The 21818-nt window shown below is 38.6% G+C and overlaps 1 protein-coding gene across 6 annotated transcripts in view; it reads right to left on the bottom strand.

The window, feature by feature from the left end:
- Window positions 1-4949: 4949 nt before the first annotated feature.
- Window positions 4950-21818, bottom strand: part of bsk (mitogen-activated protein kinase dJNK) — a 92730-nt gene continuing 75861 nt past the window's right edge. For 5 of the 6 annotated variants that reach the window (XM_069504959.1, XM_069504963.1, XM_069504960.1 and 2 more), the window contains 8 exons: window positions 15325-15449; window positions 14203-14364; window positions 9443-9572; window positions 8944-9141; window positions 8637-8771; window positions 8400-8529; window positions 7464-7909; window positions 4950-6939 (listed from right to left, as the gene is read on the bottom strand). In XM_069504959.1, the coding sequence (XP_069361060.1) occupies window positions 7464-7909; window positions 8400-8529; window positions 8637-8771; window positions 8944-9141; window positions 9443-9572; window positions 14203-14351 (1188 nt within the window). In that variant the 5' untranslated portion in view covers window positions 14352-14364; window positions 15325-15449 and the 3' untranslated portion in view covers window positions 4950-6939. Of the gene's footprint in view, window positions 6940-7463; window positions 7910-8399; window positions 8530-8636; window positions 8772-8943; window positions 9142-9442; window positions 9573-12221; window positions 12356-14202; window positions 14365-15324; window positions 15450-21818 lie in introns of those variants that run through there. The other variant, XM_034978730.2, reaches the window with a different exon arrangement.

The following is a 21818-nucleotide window of genomic DNA, read 5'->3' on the forward strand; positions in this document are numbered from 1 at the left end:
TTGATATCAGGGCCCGCCAGTAAAATATTATTTCTGTCAAATCTGAAACTTCTTAAAACTTACCTAAAGCCAAAGCAGACATGTAAATTTTTTGTCTTGCGATTTGTCTACAGCTAGGGTTATCGATTGGGGATTTTCAGGACGCCTATGGCCAATCGTTCCATACAAGGATTCATAATCTATACAAGGATTCGCAGTGTCAATTAAAAATTAGCATGATTTCTTTGGCTCGTACAGCTCTTAAATAGCAAGCCGTTCCCTACGATATTATGGAACAAAAGTAAAGTAACATTTCTAAAAAAACAGCGGCAGATTATTCAAGCGAGTTTTTGTTTTTGATATAGAAAATTAACCTAGATCTATCGAAACGTCTTTGATATGTTTGATTTGCAAAATAAAGTTAATAGCGTCTACAGACATGCCAACTTGCTAAGTTCCAACTCGAAGCCGGCTTTTTTGGCACGTCTCTAGGTGGCTTAAGATGGCAACTTGCTCTGGGAGGGAAATATAGAAGTGTATTTATTGCTTTCGTATAATCATTTATAGTCAATTACAAACTGAAGCTTTTAAGACCACCACAGACTAAACTATATGATTAGAGAAGCATCGTGATATAAATTCAGCTAAGTATATAATTAGGTTTTTAAGAGCCCAAGAATATATATAGACTAGTACTGGGCCGACATATTTTGACATAATATACTCGTAGGAGTCGTTTTACCCAAAGGTGCGTAAACACCACACTAATATTTATGTTATATGTCTGCTACGCACATGTAGTGTCACACACGATTATACGTTTGTTTAAATACGAATTTATGAACTTCTAGTTTTATAGCATCTTTGATAGTAGGTAATACAATAGTTTAGTAAATGGTGACTTAATTTCACAATCGTTACCGACTAGCTTTCGTCTATAGCTAATAAGTTGTGCTATTTACTGAAACCACCCAATTAAAGCGCTTACACACTAACCGATCCAATTTCGGATCCGACGTCAAATCGATATCGGAACGTATTAAAATATGAAATGTGCATGTGGCTTTATTCGCATAATAATCGGAGGCCCTAGTATAATTTATCAAGTTAACTATTAGTGTAAATGCGTAAAACTGATATTATAAAATATAATGTTATGTATTTTTTCTTCTGCATTAAAAAATAAACCACAGAAGAATTGTCACTTGTTTAATAATTTCATCGCGTAAGAGTATTTTAAACGCCGTGTAAAAAGCGTCGCTAACGCGTGTTTGTAATAAGTTTGTTTACCTTTTATCTCAGCTAAAGTAAAATATAGGTATAACACTATAGATACATTTTTCATAGATTTTCTTGTCATATCGGAACAATGTCGGTTCGGTATCGGATCGGATAACATGAAACGCTGTAAGTCTATCAACATCCTTTGTTACACTTATCATTATTATATCACCTAGTGAGGTTTCAAACAATAACCTACGATATTACCTCACACGTTGAGCTTCACGACCGCACCCCTAGCACCTTAGAGCGGCCATCAAGGACCTCTATGTACTTCCAGCACAGTATCTCAATCTCGGAATAAATACCTGTAGAAGTAGCCCTAATGTGACTCTCACTGTTAAAGCAAGATAGCTAAATGCATTTAAGCTCTTATTAGAACGTGACAAAATGATTATTTTTTTGTCCTTATCACTGTGGCCCACTGTCATTATTTATTTAAACGTCTTAATGGCGGAGAGAGCCTTCACATGTAAGGTACCTATTGAAAATGAATGAAAAGAACCAAAGAAATAAAATCACGACAAATATAAGTCCCGCAAATAGCTAATGCGCGTGACCGCAATTTTAGTGACGTCAGCACTAGACTGAAGTTTCGAGCTAATGGTATACTTTTACTTGACTTATACATCAAATGACGTCAAAATGACATCATTTCGATGTTAATGAGACGTGGCTCCAGCGCAATAGCAATTTACGAGACTTATAACTAATAGTGTTCGAGAGAAATAAACGTTATATTATATTAAATGAAAGAAGAAAGAAAGAAAGAACAAGAAAGAAAAGACGTTTAAATGGATTATGAATATCTATCATTTCATCGAGGAACCTGGCTACGGTTTTACAGTATACCACCACAGTACAAGAAATACAAATAAGATGCTAGGGGTGGTAATAATAATAAAAACTGTACAATATTAACATAATAACTTAAAGTATTTTGACTATCGTACAAAATGGCTGCTCGATATACGTACTACCAGTATTTAATTACTGCCACTCGATTATCTTTGTATTTTGATATCATTTAATACCCAAGGGCCGCGATAGCCTAGTGGTAAAGACATCCGCCTCCTATTCGGGAGGTCGTCGGGCGTTCGGTCACAACTCTCCAAATTCACTGTACGTATTCCAGCGGTCCAAAAATTTATTGTTAATGGTGCCTATGGCATTCTTTTATAAATATAGCGAGCAAACGTGCAAGCGGGTCACCTGATATTAAGTGATTACCGCCGCCCTTGGACCTATGCAGCACCAGAGGAACTGCCAATGCTGACCTTTCAGGAATTTGCTGATCCGGCCCTTGAACATCCCAATGTTGAAATCTAGTGGGAACACCGCCGAAGGGAGTTGGTTACATAGTTTGCATGTGCGTGGGAAAAAATGATCTAGCACAACGGCCAAAGCTTTTAATATTCGAAATACGTACAAAGATAATCAACCGCCATTAATAAATAAAATCTACTGTAGGTACTATCGCCTCGATTCATCTATTTCTCATTTAAATACTCACAGCTTTTACGTATTTTAGTTGCGGTCAAAACGTCAACGTGTGAGGTGGATCTATTAAGATACTACTTAGGTAAAAATGTACTTATCGATCTACGCGTACAGTCAAATACAATATCGTCAACAACGCAACTAGGGGCTACTTATGAAAAACTATGAACTTCACAAAAATCCCGACTAACTGACAAAATGTGTGAATAAAAAACAAATCGTGTTGTATTTTAACTTGGGTAGAACGCGCGCATACTTACATGGTAACACATATTTATACTTTTCCACGGATAAACTCACTTGGCTTGTTTTCATCGCTATAATCACTCGTTTTCATCGATATAGTCATTAGTTTTCATCGATATGGTCGTTAGTTTTCATCAATATAGTCATTTGTTTTCATCAATATAATCACTCGTTTTCATCAATATAGTCATTTGTTTTCATCTATATAATCACTCGTTTTCATCAATATAATCACTCGTTTTCATCAATATAATCACTCGTTTTCATCAATATAGTCACTCGTTTTCATCGATATAATCACTCGTTTTCATCAATATAATCACTCATTTTCATCAATATAGTCACTTGTTTTCATTGCGTCTTGTTTAGAGAACTACGCAACACTAAACTCATTCACTCATTTATACATGCATTCCTTAGCACGGGCAACAATACAGTAAAGTTTTAATTTTGTCTCATATAATAATTAATTTGAAATATATATGTAGGTACCTACCTAATATTTGTCGTTTGTTCCAATTTATTCTTTCATAAATATCATCAATTCTTATTTCTCAATTCTTTTCCAAAATTGGGAAAGAAAGAAAGAGAGAGAAGTCGGGAGAAAGAGCGAACCGGGGAAAAGTATCCATGTGCATTTTCGTCATTTGCAAAATCTCACTATAATCGACGCATTTTAAACCGAGTCGTCGAGTTATCTGTCTGTTTCGCTCGCACTGACCTACGACCTGTAAATGCGAGCGAAACAGACAGATAACTCGACGACTCAGTTTAAAATGCGTCGACTATAACAAAAAATAGAGTACACAAGTACTATGGTAAAGACGCAGAATGGACTGCACAGAGTCATCAATTAATTAATTATGTAATTGATTCATTATGTATTGGCAAAACGGGATCAGAAAATAGATTTTCACGAGCAATATTGCAATATATTCCATAATTCTATTAAACTATAAAAAGTGATTGCACATTAAAAAAAATACAACAAATGTAAGCTCAACTTCAACATCTCTTAAAGACTTTTCACACGAGGACTTTTAACGCGCGGTTAAACGCGCCAAACACAAGTTTGAATGGTTTACAAACATATAGGTACTTACAGAGCAAGTGTTGGTAGTTACAAGGCGTCGGAAATTTGCTAATCAATTTAATTTTAATTTCTTTATTAAATCGGACAACAATTGATCCATTATGTGTTAGTAACAATAAATACTTAATAACTATGTTAATACTTAAACACTAAGGAGTTATTATTAAGTACTAACATAGTGATTAAGTATTTTGTTACTAACTAAAAGGGATACACTAATACAGCTAATGAGTTTAAAAAGGTATACAAATCTCAATACATTTCTTAACTAAGCTAAACTTAAAATTTCAAGCCCATCGGGATGTCAGTTTAATATTGATTACAAGATTTGTTCCGGACAGACAAACAATCAAGAACAGACAAGAAAGTGAGTTAATAAAAACGTGTTAAAAAAAGAGCAGATAACTATTTTTAATAATAAATAACGAGCTAGTAATTATCGCCGCCCATGAACTCCAGAGGAACCGCCAATGCGTTGCTGGCTTTTCAGAAAAATGTTGATTCGCCCTTTGAATAACCTCATATCAACCTTTGAATAACATCTAGTGGGAACACCGCCAAAGGGAGTTGGTCCTACAAATTAAATATGCGTAGACAAATAAAGATAGTAAAACGCGCGTCTGCCGTACGTAAGAGTCGCCGTGTGAAAAGGCACTAATAGCTCTAGTTTCCTAGGATAGCGGTATACCCACTCTAAGAAACTAAACCTTTAATATTAAATAAAAACAAAATTTCGCAAAAAGGGAAACGCCACCGACACTCGATCAAATGCAATATTTTACAAAAATATCCAAACGTATCAAATTCAGTCCGCATTTGTGTAAAACCGCCAATTTTTTTAAAATATATGTATTAGCAAATCGCGAAAGGCACTCCTCTATGCAAATCAACGTGGGGTAAATGTTTAGCAAAGTCCGCTAGATGGCGCTATGTGAGCGAGATTTAAATACACATTTCTCATTGGCTTATTGATACAACTGTTATTTTATTTTAACCAATGATATCGCGCCGATTCGGCCAATCAATAATTTTAGAGTATTTGCATCTTTTTCCAATCAATGTAAAAAGGTAAGTTGTTAATTTAATATCTTTCATTTCCTTTTTTAAGATTCTTATTTATTAACAACCCATTTTTTGAAAAACACATTTTTTGTATTTATTTATCTATAGTCGGCGACAGGTCGAGATGGCAATCAAACAGCCCCCGCGTTAACAGAGTACGGTCGAGCGCTGGTGACGTGTGGGTGTGCAGGGTGTATTTCCGCCTCATACCCCGATTGCCATCTCAACCTGTCGCGTACTATATGTAGTAGTCTACGCTCATGTGTCCTACACACACAAGCATACTTTGTCTTCATTTTTTAAATACAATTGCATGAGCTTTGCCTATTTGGAGTATTAAAATCCGTACTTACTAATATTATAAATGCGAAAGTGTGTCTGTCTGTCTGCTAGCTTTTCACGGCCCAACAGTTCAACCGATTTTTATGAAATTTGGTACAAAGTTAGCTTACATCCTGAGGAAGGCCATAGGCTACTTCTTATCCCGAAAAATTAAAGAGTTCACACGAGATTTTTAAAAACCCTAAATCAAGGCGGGCATCTTCTATAATAAATATAATAAAACGAAAAAGATGCAGATAACCTAAATTTGTTTAAAGAATCTAAATAGAAGAATCGACACCATTAAAGTTCTAATATTAACTTCAATCCTGATTTTTAATCTTTTAGCGTAAATCAAAATATTCCATTAAAATAATCGTCTAAGTCAGATAAATTCGCACAAATAATAATAGGTGCACTGTTGAGCTCAAACCATAAAGGAACGTGTCTCGAACGCAAACGTTACTAGTAACTTATCCTACATATAGTTAGAAACAGGAAGAAACTACAATTAATAGACAAGTTAACAGGTTCCAAGTGAAATCACGTCATCTAACACTCTGCAGTGTTACACTGCCTTACGTCATTTGTACACGTTCATTCTTTCTCATCCAAGAATGTTACGTTTTGCGTAAGAATTCGACACTGAAGTTGTGGAGAAATGGAAGTTTTTACCTTATTTGTACAGTACGCGGCAAAAAGTAATGTACATTGTCCTTTAGAATGATATTTTGCTTAAATCTGTGTAGCTGTTAAAGTTAACGTTAACTGTGCGTATCATTTAGTAAGGGTGAATATGGGACAGAAAAGCTTTCTATCTCTTTGCCGTCCATACTTAATGACATGTGCGTAAATCTGTCATTTAGTATGGACGGGAAGGTACGGAGAATTTTCTGCCCCTTTACCATCCCTACTACATGACATTTTCATAAATCTGTCACCTAGTATGAATGTAAAAGGGGCGGAAAAGTTTTCCGTCCGTTTCCCATCTATACTAAATGACTGATTTACGCACATGTCATTAAGTATGGACGGCAAAGAGATAGAAAGCTTTTCTGTCCCATTTTCACCCTTACTAAATGATACGCAAAGTTAACGTAAACTTTAACAGCTACACAAAGACCCCGGAATCTTACTGCAATTTTTATAGCGAAAAAATTAAATGCTGGAGGGAGAATTTGAACTGTCCATTTCTCAACAGTTCCAGTGTAGAGTTTTTACGCAAAAAGTCACTTTCAAGACCATACAGTAGAATGAACGAGTAATTTGCACTCATCGTGGCGCGTATTGCACATAAAACCGCAATAAATATATACATCAGTTTATTGTATAACGTTGGGTCGCAGCGTTGGCTCCTTACCGCCGGCCGGCTAGTGCCCAGCGCGTTGGCGCAACCAATATAGTCTTTGCACTATTCTCTGTGTAGATTATATCTCGGCGGTCAGCGAGGCTGAAACCTGCAATGCCAAATGTTTGAACTTAGTATACGTACAGTAGCAGTCCGTGAAAACAATGCAAATAATTCGGTAGGCTAGAATCCAGAGCCGTACAGCCAATTAAAAAAAGAAGAAATTTGTTGTGCACAATCTTTTTGTCTGGTGGGAGGCTTCGGCCGTGGCTAGTTACCACCCTACCGGCAAAGCCGTGCCGCCAAGCGATTTAGCGTTCCGGTACGATGCCGTGTAGAAACCAAAGGGGTACAGGTTTAATAAAAACTGCCATATCCCTTCCAGGTTAGCCCGCTATCATCTTAGACTGCATCATCACTTACCATCAGGTGAGATTGCAGTCAAGGGCTTAACTTGTACCTGAATAAAAAAAAAAAAAAAAAAAAATCTCTCAACTAACCAAGGTTTAAATACAGAGTGTAATTAGAATGCTAGCAGGTGGCGTACGTGGGCGAGCGGCGGCACGCAGTGCTGCGTGGGCGGCGTGGTGTCGGGCAGCTCACCCACGTCGCAGGAGGCGCGTGCAGACGTACCTATGTGGTGAGCGCGGGCTGCGAGTGGTCGGGCGGCGGCGCGGGGTGCGCGGCGGGCGGCGGCGCGGCGTACTCCACCACCTCCTGGTAGATGAGCTGCTTCCACTGATCGACGGTGTGCTCGCGCTCGTCCACCGAGTGGTCGTAGGAGGCGGGCGCGGGCGCGTTGACCTCGCCCTCGTCGTACCACACGTTGATGTAGGGGTGCAGCAGCGCCTCGTCCACGCTGATGCGGCGCTCGGGGTCCACGACCAGCATGCGCGACAGCAGGTCGCGCGCCTGCGACGCCTTGAGGCGGTTGTGCTCGCTGGAGTCGGACGGGAACAGGATGTCGGGGAACAGGCGCTCGAAGCTGTAGCCGGCGTAGCGCGGCCGGTTCTCCACGTAGTTGCGCACCGTGGGCTGCAGGCGCGCCATGAACGCGGCCGACGGCGTGCCCAGTTGCTCTGCGGGCGAACAGGGAGTGTTACCTTCCAATGAAACTAAACAGGACTGAACCAGACCAGACCGGATCGAGCCAAGCATGTCTAGTTCAGATTCGACCGGAGCAAACCAGATACGAACAAAAAAGACCGGTTCGGTTTATAACAGAAATTTCTCGCTCGCTGTGCTCACACTAGTATTCCCTACTTGTACGGAAAACGCAAGAAGCTCCAGGCTCTTCAGCACTTCAGTTTGTACCAGAAACGTTAAGCAAAACATTTCGTACGAGTAGATTGGATGTATAGATAAGTTATTGAAAACAGAAGCTTGGAAGGAACTTTGCAAAAGTCTATTTTTAAGTTTTGAATTGATGGTTACAATTTCGTTCTACGATGTAGGATGCGACTAAATCTGGGCGATGCGGCAACGCATACAAACTATCGCCCTGTGGAGATTGGTTAATAGAGTTTGTATCAAATTTTGTCACACGGCGAGACTAGGAAACATACTAACCAATAATTTTGTTCCACTGATCGATGTGGTCTGTGCCGGGGAACAAGACGCCTCCGCGGATCATCTCGCCCATGATGCAGCCCACTGACCAGATGTCCACGTTTTCCGTGTAGCCCATCCCAAGTATCACCTGAAACGAACATTTTTTTTTGCCGACATAAAACATCCTATTGCACTAATATTAAAAAGAGGTAAACCCGAACTAATTTTGAAAATGTGTAAGATGTGGAGACATACCTCAGGAGCCCTGTAGTATCTGGTGACGACGTACGGAGTCATCATGAAGGTGGTGCCCGCCGTGCGCGCCAGCCCGAAGTCCAGGATCTTCAGCGTGCAATCGCTCTTAACCACGATATTGGACGGCTTTAGATCCTGAAGGAAAAGAAAACAAAGCATAATCACTACCCCTATTATAAATGCGAAAGTGTTTGTTTGTTGGTTTGTCTTTCAATCACGTCGCACCGGAGCAACGGATCGACGTGATTTTTTGCATGGATAAGACCTGGAGAGAGGGACTTTTTATCCCGGAAAATCAAAGAGTTACCCGGTGTATAATTCCAGCAAGATGGAGATGTTTGATGCCGCACAGCATCTGGTACAGCAGGTAGCTCATGCGCTCGTGGTCCAGGTCCATCTGGATCACCTGGCACAGGTTGGCGTCCATCAGCTCCATCACCAGGTACACGTCCTGAAAATCCTCCAGGCACTTCTGCGGCGTGAAGGCGTTCAGCAGACCGATTATCTGGAAAGGTTTAAACCATTTGAACACATGGGAATTTCAACAAAAAGATGGATGTAGCTGGTATGCGGCGCAAGTATGCCTCTCTTATCGAGATTTACATTTTTGTTTGGGTCCATGGAGTCATAGTTACAAAAAAATTACGAGACATTTCACCGTGGTTAATAGCCTCATCTAATGACAGAAGGGCTGGCTCATTTTGTGGGCAAAGGATCAGCCTGGCTGCCCAGCGTGGAAATGCAGCCAGTAAAATTAAAGCAAAAAAAGCTCTTTCATTTGATATGTCAGCTAGTAGTTTACTCACATTTTTATGGTTGACCAGCTTCATGAGTTTGAACTCGCGATAGGCCCGTTTGGCGTGCGTCACGTTCTGGAAGGGCCGCGACAGCTTCTTGATCGCTACGTTCTGCTGCGTCACCGTGTCGTACGCCGCACTGCGAACACAACTCAATATCATACGCGTCACGAGTAACGTAGGAGCAGTGCTGACCCATAAATGTACGGTTCTTTTCTGGAGACGCGGCGCTCAAACTTATGGTCAAGTATGACAGCGTTTATGCAGAAGCGTTTGCTTGTAATATGCCGTAGTACGACGCACGACGCACCAAGCGACGCGCAACGCACCGCGTTTCCAAAAAAGATCCCTTATAAACTTATTCATAGTAATCGACATCAAATTCTGTCCCTTGATTGGTTGAATTCGCTGTTTACATTTTTTCACAGCCAATCGAGGGGCAGAATTCGCTACCGATTACAATTAACGCGTTTCTCTTACACAATCGAGGGACAGATTAGATAATACCACAGAATTTTGATAGAAATAGTATCAGTGCTGAATGTAATAACGAGAAAGTGTGTTGTAGGTTTTTAGCACCTCAGAATAATTATTATTTCCGCATGATTCCACGGCCCAGGCTAAAACAAAATGAGCTTTTACGAATCGCCAAGGTCTCTTTGTTGATAAAGAATTTTTATGACTGGTTCAGAATCCGTTTCCAGCTGTTAGTGCTTTTCCTTTTATTTCTATAAAATAGTTAACCCTTTAATGAAAACAAAAATGAGGCATTATTATAAAAGCCATGCAAAAACACACATAAATATTGCTTTTATATAATAGGTAAATTAATATTTAAGTTAAATTTATTGCAGTAGATATAAATAATAATAATTAATTAGATAACAATTAATTAGTGTAACAAGAGTTTTAAATTTTACAACCTACGAATCAACTAGGTAAAATTTATTCAGGGATTCTAGAATTCCAAAATATTCTAGATTTACTTACTAATTCTACAGTGGAGGCGTAAAGAAATAAGTATAATCATTTATTTGGCTGGTAGAAAAAGAAAAAATATTGACACTTATTTTTTGGTAAAAGGTCTGAATTTACGTGGGTTTCGCTATATTATAATTTAGGTGTAAGATGAGATTTAAGTAGGCGGGTATTCATTAGAATATAAAAAAAATTGCCTTCCCATTGAAAGAATTTTAATGCCACCTAATTAAGCATTATACCTACCTACTCGTTTGTGGGCTGAAATGTCATGATTAAATTCTTGAATCTTGGCTTTGGTGCATTATTATTTGCGTTGTCTTTTTCTTATATTTTGTTCCTTTTTAGCTTTGGACCTATTAATTGTCGTCTATATAATTTGAATGATAGTAACCAGTAGGTATGAGTAGAAAGAATTTACATTTCCGGCATAAACCTTGTTTTAAATTTTTAATATCATAAACGCAAACCTTTGAAACTGCCCAAAAAAAAGCCCAAAACAACCAAAACCCGTCTTTACTAATATTTTTTTTAGGTTGCTAATAAAAAATATTTTACACACTATTTATGCATATTTTACGAAAATTAGTATAGGCCATGTATAGTCAGTGTTGCCCAAATAAGAGATTAGTCACTAAACAAAGCAAAATGAGTAGCGGTTTTTCATGATTTTTATTTATTTTCAGATCAAGTGTTTAAGGAAAATACGAGAGCTCTATCGTCTGAATTGGAAAATGTCATCTCTCGTCGAGAATTAAGATATAAACTATCGTTATAGACTAGAAATAATTTAGAGCCAAGAAGACTACCCTGAAGGACGCCATGTGTATACATAGTATAAGATTGCATCTTGTCCTATTGGCCAGATAAGACAATCTAAATAATTAAGTTACTTATTTGAATAGAATAAAGCATGAAATCGCAATAGTACTTTTAGTAGTTAGAGGATTTTCCGTCGCAATTTGTACCAATGTTATGAATTTATAATTGTCATGAACCCCAAAATTAACGAGAGATTAATCAACTAAAGCACTATGAGGATTACATTAAAGTGGTTACAAATTATTGTATGTTAATATTTTAGTAAATTGGGGTTAATCTGTTTTTGGGTTATGTCGAAGCCTTTTTGAGCATGGCGATCGAATCAAACAAGGTATTTAGGTAGACTTGTATCCTCTGGATAAGAAAATATTATCCCTTGCTCCGAATGGATATGTAAGCCATTAATATAGACTAGAATTAATCGTGGACCAAGAGGACTGCTTTGAGGGATCCCATGTGTAATGAGTAATTAAGACGTACTTGCATCTTGACATAATGGAGCCTCCATGTCATGGAGAATATAGTCATAGAATAAGATTGTCTATTGTTGAAAACGTAAATAGACGTCATTTATATAGACTAGAAAAAATTATGGGCATAGGGTACTACCCTCAGAGACACCATGTTTAATGGGCAATTACGATCTACTATAAGATTCTATTTTGATGTTATGAGCTAGTCAGGTAGAATAGAATAGAATATATTTTATTCAAGTAAACTTTTACAAGTGATTATGAATCGTCAACTAATTTAATTTACCACTGGCCGTAGATAAACCGTGACATATTCCGAGTGACTTCGAAATCTGAATAATTTTTGCTAGCGTTAGTGCTTAACTTTTCAGTTGTACCAATGATATTAAGTTGTTATTTATTAACTTTATGAGCAGCACCATTCGGAACCTCAAAGAACGCCCCAAATGAGAGATTAGTCAACCAAAGCGGTATGAGTATCACATCCAAGCGCGTGCGATGTCCATCGTTCTTACCACACCATGCCTTGCGCGCCGGCGCCGCGCCGCACTAGCTCAGTGTACCGCGTCGGAATCGTGAACACTGTGTCACCGAGTGTGACCGAGTAAAACTGAATCATGTCTACCGGCTAACGTACTAACTGGATCAGCTATAAAGAGAATAAAGCCGATCGCACACTTGTACACGCCAAACGAGCAACGAACGAATTTTCGACACTCGCAACGAATTTTCTTGCAAAAAAAAAAAGAATTGCTATACAGATTTCACGAAATCCTATGCCTCGCACATCCATCCGCATTGCATGCGCAGCATAGTAGGTGCGTTGGAAGTCAACTTCGGCATCATGTTTAGCAATGGTGTGGCAGACAAATAGCTAATCCGACTACGTTGCAGTGATCAAAATGATCTACCAATGACATTCACATTTCGTTCACTAAATAAGTGCTGATAAATGTGCGACACTTATCAAATTCGTTACGTTCGATGCGTTCAGTACGTATAAATGTGTGATCAGCTTAAAGGTAACAAAGAAAAATTATATTTCATTGGTAAAGCCGATTCGGCTGAGGAGTGATCTAAGAAATTTGCTGTGAGAAGGGACACCATTTTATAGTGGTCTCGTTGCATTGAGCTTTTCCGGCGTAGATCATGTTAATTGATGCATATTTTCATGCTCATGACGATATATTCAAAGTACACACAAGTATATAGGAAACTTGAGTGACATGGTTAAAGAAAATATCAAAGCATAATGACCCATTTATGAACAGAGTTAATGGGTTATTGATTTGAGGTAAAGTGGCCAATTAATTTCGAATATGATTTGAAAAAGATGAATTTTGAAGTAATAGAGTCTATCGATTTAGAATACATTAAATTTATATGAAGTTCTAAATTAGATTTGGAGATAACAAGCCAATATTAGGACCTTATCACGCAATATGCAACCGTAGTTCAAATGTTTTAGTCATTCATCGGACAGGATTATAAGCGATTGATACAGATCGGCATCGATATGAAACTATTTAGGAGAGCTGTGCAAATACAGTGCATGCCAGAAATGAATTGCGTGCAGAATATCGTGAATTTATTTCGACATAGAAACTAGGATACAAGCGTCAATACAGTTTGTAGTCCATTATAATACAAAGCTGAAAGAAAATAGTTTTTGTGAAATGCAATAATATAAAATTAACAGAAATTATACAATAAAAGAAACAAATTACAGCAATCTATAAAATAATTTACGTATTTTAAGGGAAATAAGTAGTAATACATCACAAACACCAATTTTAATAGAGCTTCCTTCCTAAACACCTCAACATTTTTAAATATTCCGACTATCTTCTAAATCGGTCAGATTTGGTGGTAATCTTCAGTTGCTGCCAGTTACCATACCATAATAACAAAGCCTTGTGGCCTTATCGTCTAGCAATTGGGTATTTGACTCCAATTTTTGTATTACTTTATTATAAACTAAGATAAAAATAATGACGTAAACTGAAAAACTTATTAAATCGATCAAATAACAAAAAAGTTATAAGCATTTAAATATTTCTGATTAGACAGGGATAGCGATACAGCAGTTTGACGTCACACCTACTAATGCCATAGTAGCTTCGTGCGGTTTCATACAAATTTTCGTTTTGCGAGAAAGGGATAGAAGACCCTCCCACTTTAAAATTAAAATGCCTGTTACTTTGTAAATCTTTGTTGGATTTTAACATTTTTTTCAGCGTACGTCATTATTTTTATCATAGTTTATAGTAAAGTAATAATATTTATCAAATTCAAAAGTAGGAAAATACCCAATTTGGCGGTCCGGTATCATCCTGCGTAGTGACACAAGATGTGAATAATATATGCCTTCCTATGATGACAACGAAATTCTCGGCGCATCTTCCAGTATCTATAGAGTGTGCTCCTCTATTTGTAGTTTGAAGATATGGGCATGATCCACCCCTGCGGATGAGAAAGGAGGAAAGAAGCACTCACCACACGATTCCCTGCGCGCCGGAGCCAATAGGCTTGAGGTTCTGGTAGCGCTTGAGGATGGTAAAGCGCGTGTCGCCGACCTCGACCGTGTAGAAGTGGGGGTGGCGCGGCGGGGCCGACATGGCGGTAGCGGGCGCCGCGTGGGGCATGGACCACCCCTAGCTGGGGATGACAAACAAGTTAGGTAACAATCAAGCATACTTTTACTTACCAAACATACCAATAGGCATTAGCTGTATACTACAGTGCGCTAATGTATTTCGGTGTACCTTTGTTGGACACTCCGAATCCTACGTGAAGTTTACATCCGAATATACTCAACTTATTATTATTCTGCTGCGCGATTGCGGTAAAATGATAGCTACAATGTCACGATTGCATTCACCTCTGATTGTTTGACGCTCACTTTTTTTTTTATTTTTTTTTATTTATTTATTTAGATACAAGTTAGCCCTTGACTGCAATCTCACCTGGTGGTAAGTGATGACGCAGTCTAAGATGATAGCGGGCTAACCTGGAAGGGGTATGGCAGCTTTTATTAAACCCATACCCCTTTGGTTTCTACACGGCATCGTACCGGAACGCTAAATCGCTTGGCGGCACGGCTTTGCCGGTAGGGTGGTAACTAGCCACGGCCGAAGCCTCTCACCAGACCGGACCAGAAATTTAGAAATTATAAAATTCCAAACCCCTGCCAGGAATCGAACCCGGGACCTCCCACTATTAAGACCACAGCGCTCACCACTGCGCCAGGGAGGTCGTCAAAACTATTGGATACAAGTCATTGTTGGAACAAGAATACCATAAGTTCAGCCAATCACACCGATTGTGATTGTAATAATGGTTGATAAAGGTTTTTCGGGATTTAACAGCTGGGTCTGTGATTGCACCACAACATTGATGTTGGAAGGCCCCTCATGGACCCTCTCACCACAAGGACCATGACATATGCAACGATGAAGAGTCGAAAATCGAAATAACTATGCTTATAGGTACTCGTTCGTAAATACTTTACCATTGCCGCAATCAAATAGCAGTCTTTTCGTGTAAAAACTAGCAGTCGGGCTAATAGGCTTAGAAAAAAAGTAGTCCCTGACAAAAATACCGTATATATAGGCTTACTTTAGAAGAAGGTCCGTAGAGAAGGAGCCCCGGGGTCCATAAAGCGCAGTCGCTGTTTATTGTCTGTGGCTGCTGATCACTCGGGCAGTCTTAGCAGAGGAAGATTATTGATGCGATTGTTACGTCTGGAAATAAAAACATCTAGTTAAACCAAAGGCTAAAAAGATAATGCCTGAAGACGCTTAAAGGGTGGAATAGTTTGGGCATAGGTGTAGTTTAAGGTGACGGCAAGATCTAGCCAGATCTTGACTAGATTTCTTGATTTAAGACGACGCTTCCGGCACGACGAAAAAGTCAATTGTGTGACCACGGGGCCTTGTAAAGGAAAACTTCGAGCTACTGCCCCCCTAGCATGGGCAGGAGACAAAAATTTTATCCCCCAATTATATCCACTGACGAGGGATAAAATTTACTTGTCCACCTCTCAAAGCACGGTAACAGGGGAGAGGAGAAGTTTATCCCTAATTCGGGGACAATTTTATCCTCGACATTAGACGTGGGTTTAAGTTTATTCTCATAGAACTTAAAAAATCAAAACATGTCTCGCGGTACCTGTTGGGTTTAGGTTATGTTTGGGTTGTGTTTGGGTTATGTTTGGGTTGTGTTTGTGTTATGTTTAGGTTGTGTTTGGGTTATGTTTGGAATATGGTTGGGAACCCCAACATAAACCCAACATAGGTCCCAAATACCAATTACCATTAACCCAATAAAGGTAAAGGAAAAGATCCAAAAACCGAAAAGTCCCCCGTTTTATTCACTGTGGATAATTATATCCACCCGTGAGCCCATGCTCGGAGAGTGGATAAAGCTGTCGGAGGGGATAAAGATTTTATCCTTTCCCCGGGGAGAAAATTATATCCCCGCCCATGCTAACCCTGCTGAAGAGCATTTGAGATGAGCAACTGCGATGCGCGACAAATTATCACGTATCGCTGTCGCGCGTTGCGGTTGCTTGTCGCAAAAGCTTTGCTACCTTAAGAAATAGAAATAGAGAGATTTTTATTCAAGTAAACTTTTACAAGTGCTTTTGAATCATCAAAAGAATCTACCACTGGTTTGGAATGTCTACCGAGAACCAGCAAGAAACCCAGCGGTTGCTCTTTTCAAATGATCAATTTACAATCATATCAGATATCCCATTTTGCAGTCCCGAGCATTGTTGGATTGAATCAAATCTACACTGTAGGAACAGGTTTGGTTCCTAGTAGGTAAAGACACGAGTAAGTTTACTTTCTTCATTTACATATATTACCTACCTACTGTTTTAATTTGTATTGTGCACTAAAATTTAGAGTCTTTAAATGTGAAAGTCATGTTCCGTTCCTTTTTTAGCATTAGTAAAAAGAAAAGGATGCAGATACTCTAAATTTAGTTTAGAGAGAGACTAGAGAATCGGGACCAATGTCTTTAATTATATTCCTTAAGCCCCTAAGAACAAAAGTAAGAACTAAATTGGTTCACGAAACGCAATTCACTCGCAACACACAAAAAGCTATCAAGAGTCTAACGGCATCGTCCTTTGATCGCTAGTCAACTTTCATTTGACTTGAGGTTCGGTTCCCAGTAGAAAAAGACACGAGTAAGTTTATTTTCTTCATTTACATATAATACACATCTTTAATTATATTCCTTAAGCCCCTAAGTACAAAAGTAAGAACTAAATTGGTTCACGAAACGCAATTTACTCGCAACACACAAAAAGCTATCAAGAGTCTAACGACATCGTCCTTTGATCGCTAGTCGCTAGTCAACTTTCATTTGACTCAGAAATGTTTTCATTCAAACGCCGTTCTATGAGTAAGTCAATTATGGACGAAAATATCGTACGAGTGGATGTTTATTATTAATTAATTAAATGTAGATACCACGCGAGACGCCCCTACATCCATATACTTATTAGGTATTTTACGACGATCTATTTAACCATTTTTGACGCAATAGTTAATATAAAAGGAAAGGTGACTGACTATCAACGCACAGCTTAAACTACTGTACGGATCGGTCTGAAATTTGCCATGCAAAGCTAAGAAAGGATTTTTGAAAAATCAACCCCTAAGGGGGTAAAATAGGGGTTTGAAATTTCTATAGTCCGCGCAGACGAAGTCGCGAGCATAAGGTAGTATAAAGATAGTTTGCATCCCAGGGAAGGACAAAGGCTACTTTTTATTCCATAAAATCAAAGAATTCTCAGTACGAAATCCTCAAAATACTAAATCCACGTTGACAAAGACGCGTGTATCATCTATTTGGCAGATACTTGCTATTTTTATCCCGGAAAATCAGAGAGCAAAGTTTTCATTACAGCAAAAATGTCCTAATCAACACAAAAATAACTACGCCAAATTACTTCTTCGGCTAAGCTAACAGACCCATTTCTCAACCCATCGGTAAAACTTTTCATTGATTACATTTCTAGATTAAAATTCATTGCAAAATTAATTTGGAAATTACGCTTGAGATCCCACAGGTGGCAATCAGATGATAAAAATGACCTTTAAAATTTTATTTAATAGAAGAATTTGCGGGCTCATTTCGGTCTGAGCGTATAATTGCTAATTTGCATCTCCAAGTGGCAATTTGAGGCCTCCAGGCTTGCGACGGTTTAGGTAAGGATTCTCTATTAGACCTTAACATAAAATATGTATAATTATTATATACCTAGGTGCACCGCTTGACTGCCGTGACGTCCGTAGATAGGTAGGTACAGTACGCAGCAGAAAATAATGTACATCGACCTTTAGAATGAGATTTCGGCTTTGTACAGCGTTATCTCTGTCTCTCATACCTATGTGACGTTTTATCGGTCTCAACGACAAAGACAATGCGCTACAAAACCGCTATCTCTTTCTTAAGATCGATGTACATTATTTTCTGCCGCGTACTGTAGTAAAAGAATGTAAATGTAGGTAGGTCAAGTAGGACATGGGCTACTTTTAGTCACATCAACCACAATCAAATCAGTATAGTAATTGTTAGTTAGTGATTTTTTTGTTTCCGTGTATTTTATTAGTTATCATTAGTTTAGTTATCATTAGTTTATGATTCCGTGGCGTCATCCGGTTCAGGGTACCAGCTGAAAATCAGCGCTGTATGTTCTTGTGCAACAAGGCATACAGCATAATGCTGAGCTGGGACCCTTTTTTCGGGTTGTGCCACACAATATGACAGTTTGTTCCGGCGCTTCTTTTGCTTGTTCTCAGGTGGAAGAAGCGCCGGAATAACCAGCTCTTAGCTTTAAGTTGTAATGTGTGGCACAATTGCATAAATAAACGTCTTTTCTTTCTTTCTTTCTTTCAAATCAAAGAATTAGCACGGATTTTTTGGAAACCTAAATCCACGCGATGAAGTCGCGAGCATGATCCAGTAATAATCTGGTGATCTAGCTATAAATAGATGAGTAGTAGAGTATGTACTTAAGGTGATAAAATTAATAATCACGTTAACGTCTACTGGAATAGCTTTGATAGCATTAATGCTTTGATTGTATGGTTAACTATGTAGTTAAATGCTTAGTAAACTAATACGAGTAAGCTAATAGTTATAGTTAATAATAGTCCAATGTAGCCAATGATATACGAGATACGAGTTCAATATAAAAATCGTAGCATGGCTACACCCGTAGCGCAGCTACGCTCGTAGTGCGCTACGCTCGTAGCGTATGTAATCACGTAGATAACCACGTATCTCATAGACGTAGTATGTCTACGATCACGTAGCAATGGACGTTACGTTTTTATGGTATACTAGCGACCCGCCCCGGCTTAACTCAGGAGTCAGGAAGAATGTAGCTTTCTATTGGTGAAAGAATTTTATAAATCAGTTTAGTAGTTCCAGAGATTAAGCCGGAAGGGAATTCCATATTCTAGCTCCGATATATCCGATATCAGATTACTTCATTAATTACAATATCAAGCGAGGAATATGTATATTGGAGATTAATGCAAACAGTTGCATCAGACAGTATATGAAGGGTTTATTGAAGTCATATGTACAGTTTATAGCCTTCAGTAGCAGTTTGGAGGTTTCTCTGCTCGGCGCTCGGTCGTTGCATGGCATTAGCATAAGTCCGTATAGTGTCTCAGCGATTTGCATGCACAATAAACAGTCGAGAGAATTGCATTTGCTGAAAAGTTGACGTGGTAAACGAGTTTGTGAATTGGAATAAAACGTGTACTTTACTGTATATAAACGAAATATCGATAAAAGCTTCGCAAAAAACAACAACATATTATGATGATTATGATAAACTCAGGAAGGTGTCGGGACTCATAACAGGGCATAGCCCACTAAACAAACATCTTTTCGTTATAGGTGTCACCGACAGAGAGGTTCAAATTACTATTTTTCGAGCTTCAAACACAAAAAATATAATTACTATAATTATAATTTCAAGGTTGTCTGTCTGCTTATATTAAAACAATATGATCTGAAAAGGAGAATGGGCACTTTTGTATGAGTTGCGTCCCCAGAGTGTATCAAGTTGTGATATATGTCATTTTAAAGGTCATGATAATAGCTTCATTTTATTGTATGACACCAACAATGTGTTGCGTGCAGGGAAAGAATTAGGAAGCATTTAATTTCATTAATCCAATGAAAGTCTGAATAAAATAAAAATATGAATAAAAATATGAAAAAATATTGGTTGAAAAAACGCAATAAATGTAAAAACGTATAACACTGTTTTAGCGGGACTGCAATTAATTTTTATATCGATAATTATGGCATAATATTGTATATCAAATCTTTAAAAGAGCAACCGCCGAGTTTCTTGCTGATTCTTCTCGGTGGTAAAGGCATTCCGAGCCAGTGGTAGATGCATATGACGATTCAAAAGTACTTGTAAGAGTTTAAATGAATAAAACATATTTTTATTTTATTCAGACTTTCATTGGATTAATGAAATTAAATGCTTCCTAATTCTTTCCCTGCACGCAACACATTGTTGGTGTCATACAATAAAATGAAGCTATTATCATGACCTTTGAAATGACATATATCACAACTTGATACACCACTGGGGACGAAACCGCCCATTCTCCTTTCGTACAAAATCCAATGAATTTATCACTGCAATGATATTATATTTCTAAGGGACCTTTTCTGGAAATTTTTCTCATCCTTCGCCACCGTGGAAATTGAAACGAATGTCTTGTCCTTACAAATACAATGGTAATAACAACTTTCCGTGAACTGGGGCGATTTTTCTTCGGTCGTTACGTAAGTTCGAACAATGATATCCTTTATATTCATTGTCTATGGAACTTGGGACGGTTGGGGATTTCTACCATTTGTATACAGATCTAGGATACGCTTTGTATAAAAAATGGTACAAATATTTAGAACAAAACAAACATTTCCTATTAGTTTTTATGAAACATTTAAAACATCAAACATGAAAACTTTAAACTTACTTACCTAAGTACATACTGTTTCTTTTTATTTTATAAAATATACCGAAATTCTAAATAATATCTGTCTCGGCTTTACTCACGTGTGTAGTCGACGTTAGCCCGACTAGTTTCGAACCCATACGGGGTCCTTTTTCAAGGGAGTCCGTTCGCGCACGTGCCGCGGTTTTGACTCAAACCGCGGCACGTGAGTAAAGCCGGGACAGATATTATTTAGAATGGAAATCACTCACGGTAGTTTAAACGCTAATATACCGAAATTATTTCCTTTTTAATAGATATAGCGAGCAAACGAGCAGGCGGGTCACCTGATGTTAAGTGATTACCGCCGCCCATGAACATTTGCAGCACCAGAGGAGCCGCCGATGTGTTGCCGGCCTTTTAGGAATTTGTTGGTCCGCACCTTGAATAACCCCATGTTATAATCTAGTGGGAACACCGCCGATGGGAGTTGGTTCCACAGTTTGCACGTGCGTCGAAAGAAGGATCTGGCGCAGCGGACGGTCGAAGTGCACCAGACACCCAGATGGTGAGGGTGAAATTCCTTGGTGGAGGGTGGCGCGCGGTGCGGTTGTAGAAAAAAGAGGGTGGAATGAGGTCAAAAAGCTCCTCAGAGCACTCCCCATTATACAGGCGATAGAACACGCATAGGGAGCTAACGTCTCTGCGGTGCTCCAGGCTTTCCAACGAGCCGGTTAGTTTCATACAGTCCTTTGAAACGTTTCATACAGTATATTCTCTACGTAAATAATTACATGCAACTTAACGTTTGTGTATAGGCATCATTTATTTTATTCATGCATTCACACGATTCATAGATTTTGTAAGGTTCATATAACGAAAGGTCGAGCGCTCAGAGCCACATCCGCTGATTTTGAAATGAAGGATTAAAATATGATGAGGTATTCACGTATGACGTAGGCTTATATTTTACTGCTTTGTGAAACTAAAGATGGTCTCAAATTAAAGTCTTCTTGTGCATTAAAATGTCATCCCGGCAAGAATATTTATTCCTGGGCCCTAAGTTTATGTAGCTAGAGTAATCTCTACATTTAAATGAGGTCACTCCTATTTTTGTCCCCC

Source organism: Maniola hyperantus, chromosome 19, assembly GCF_902806685.2.
Source record: "Maniola hyperantus chromosome 19, iAphHyp1.2, whole genome shotgun sequence".
NCBI classification, from domain to species: domain Eukaryota; kingdom Metazoa; phylum Arthropoda; class Insecta; order Lepidoptera; family Nymphalidae; genus Maniola; species Maniola hyperantus.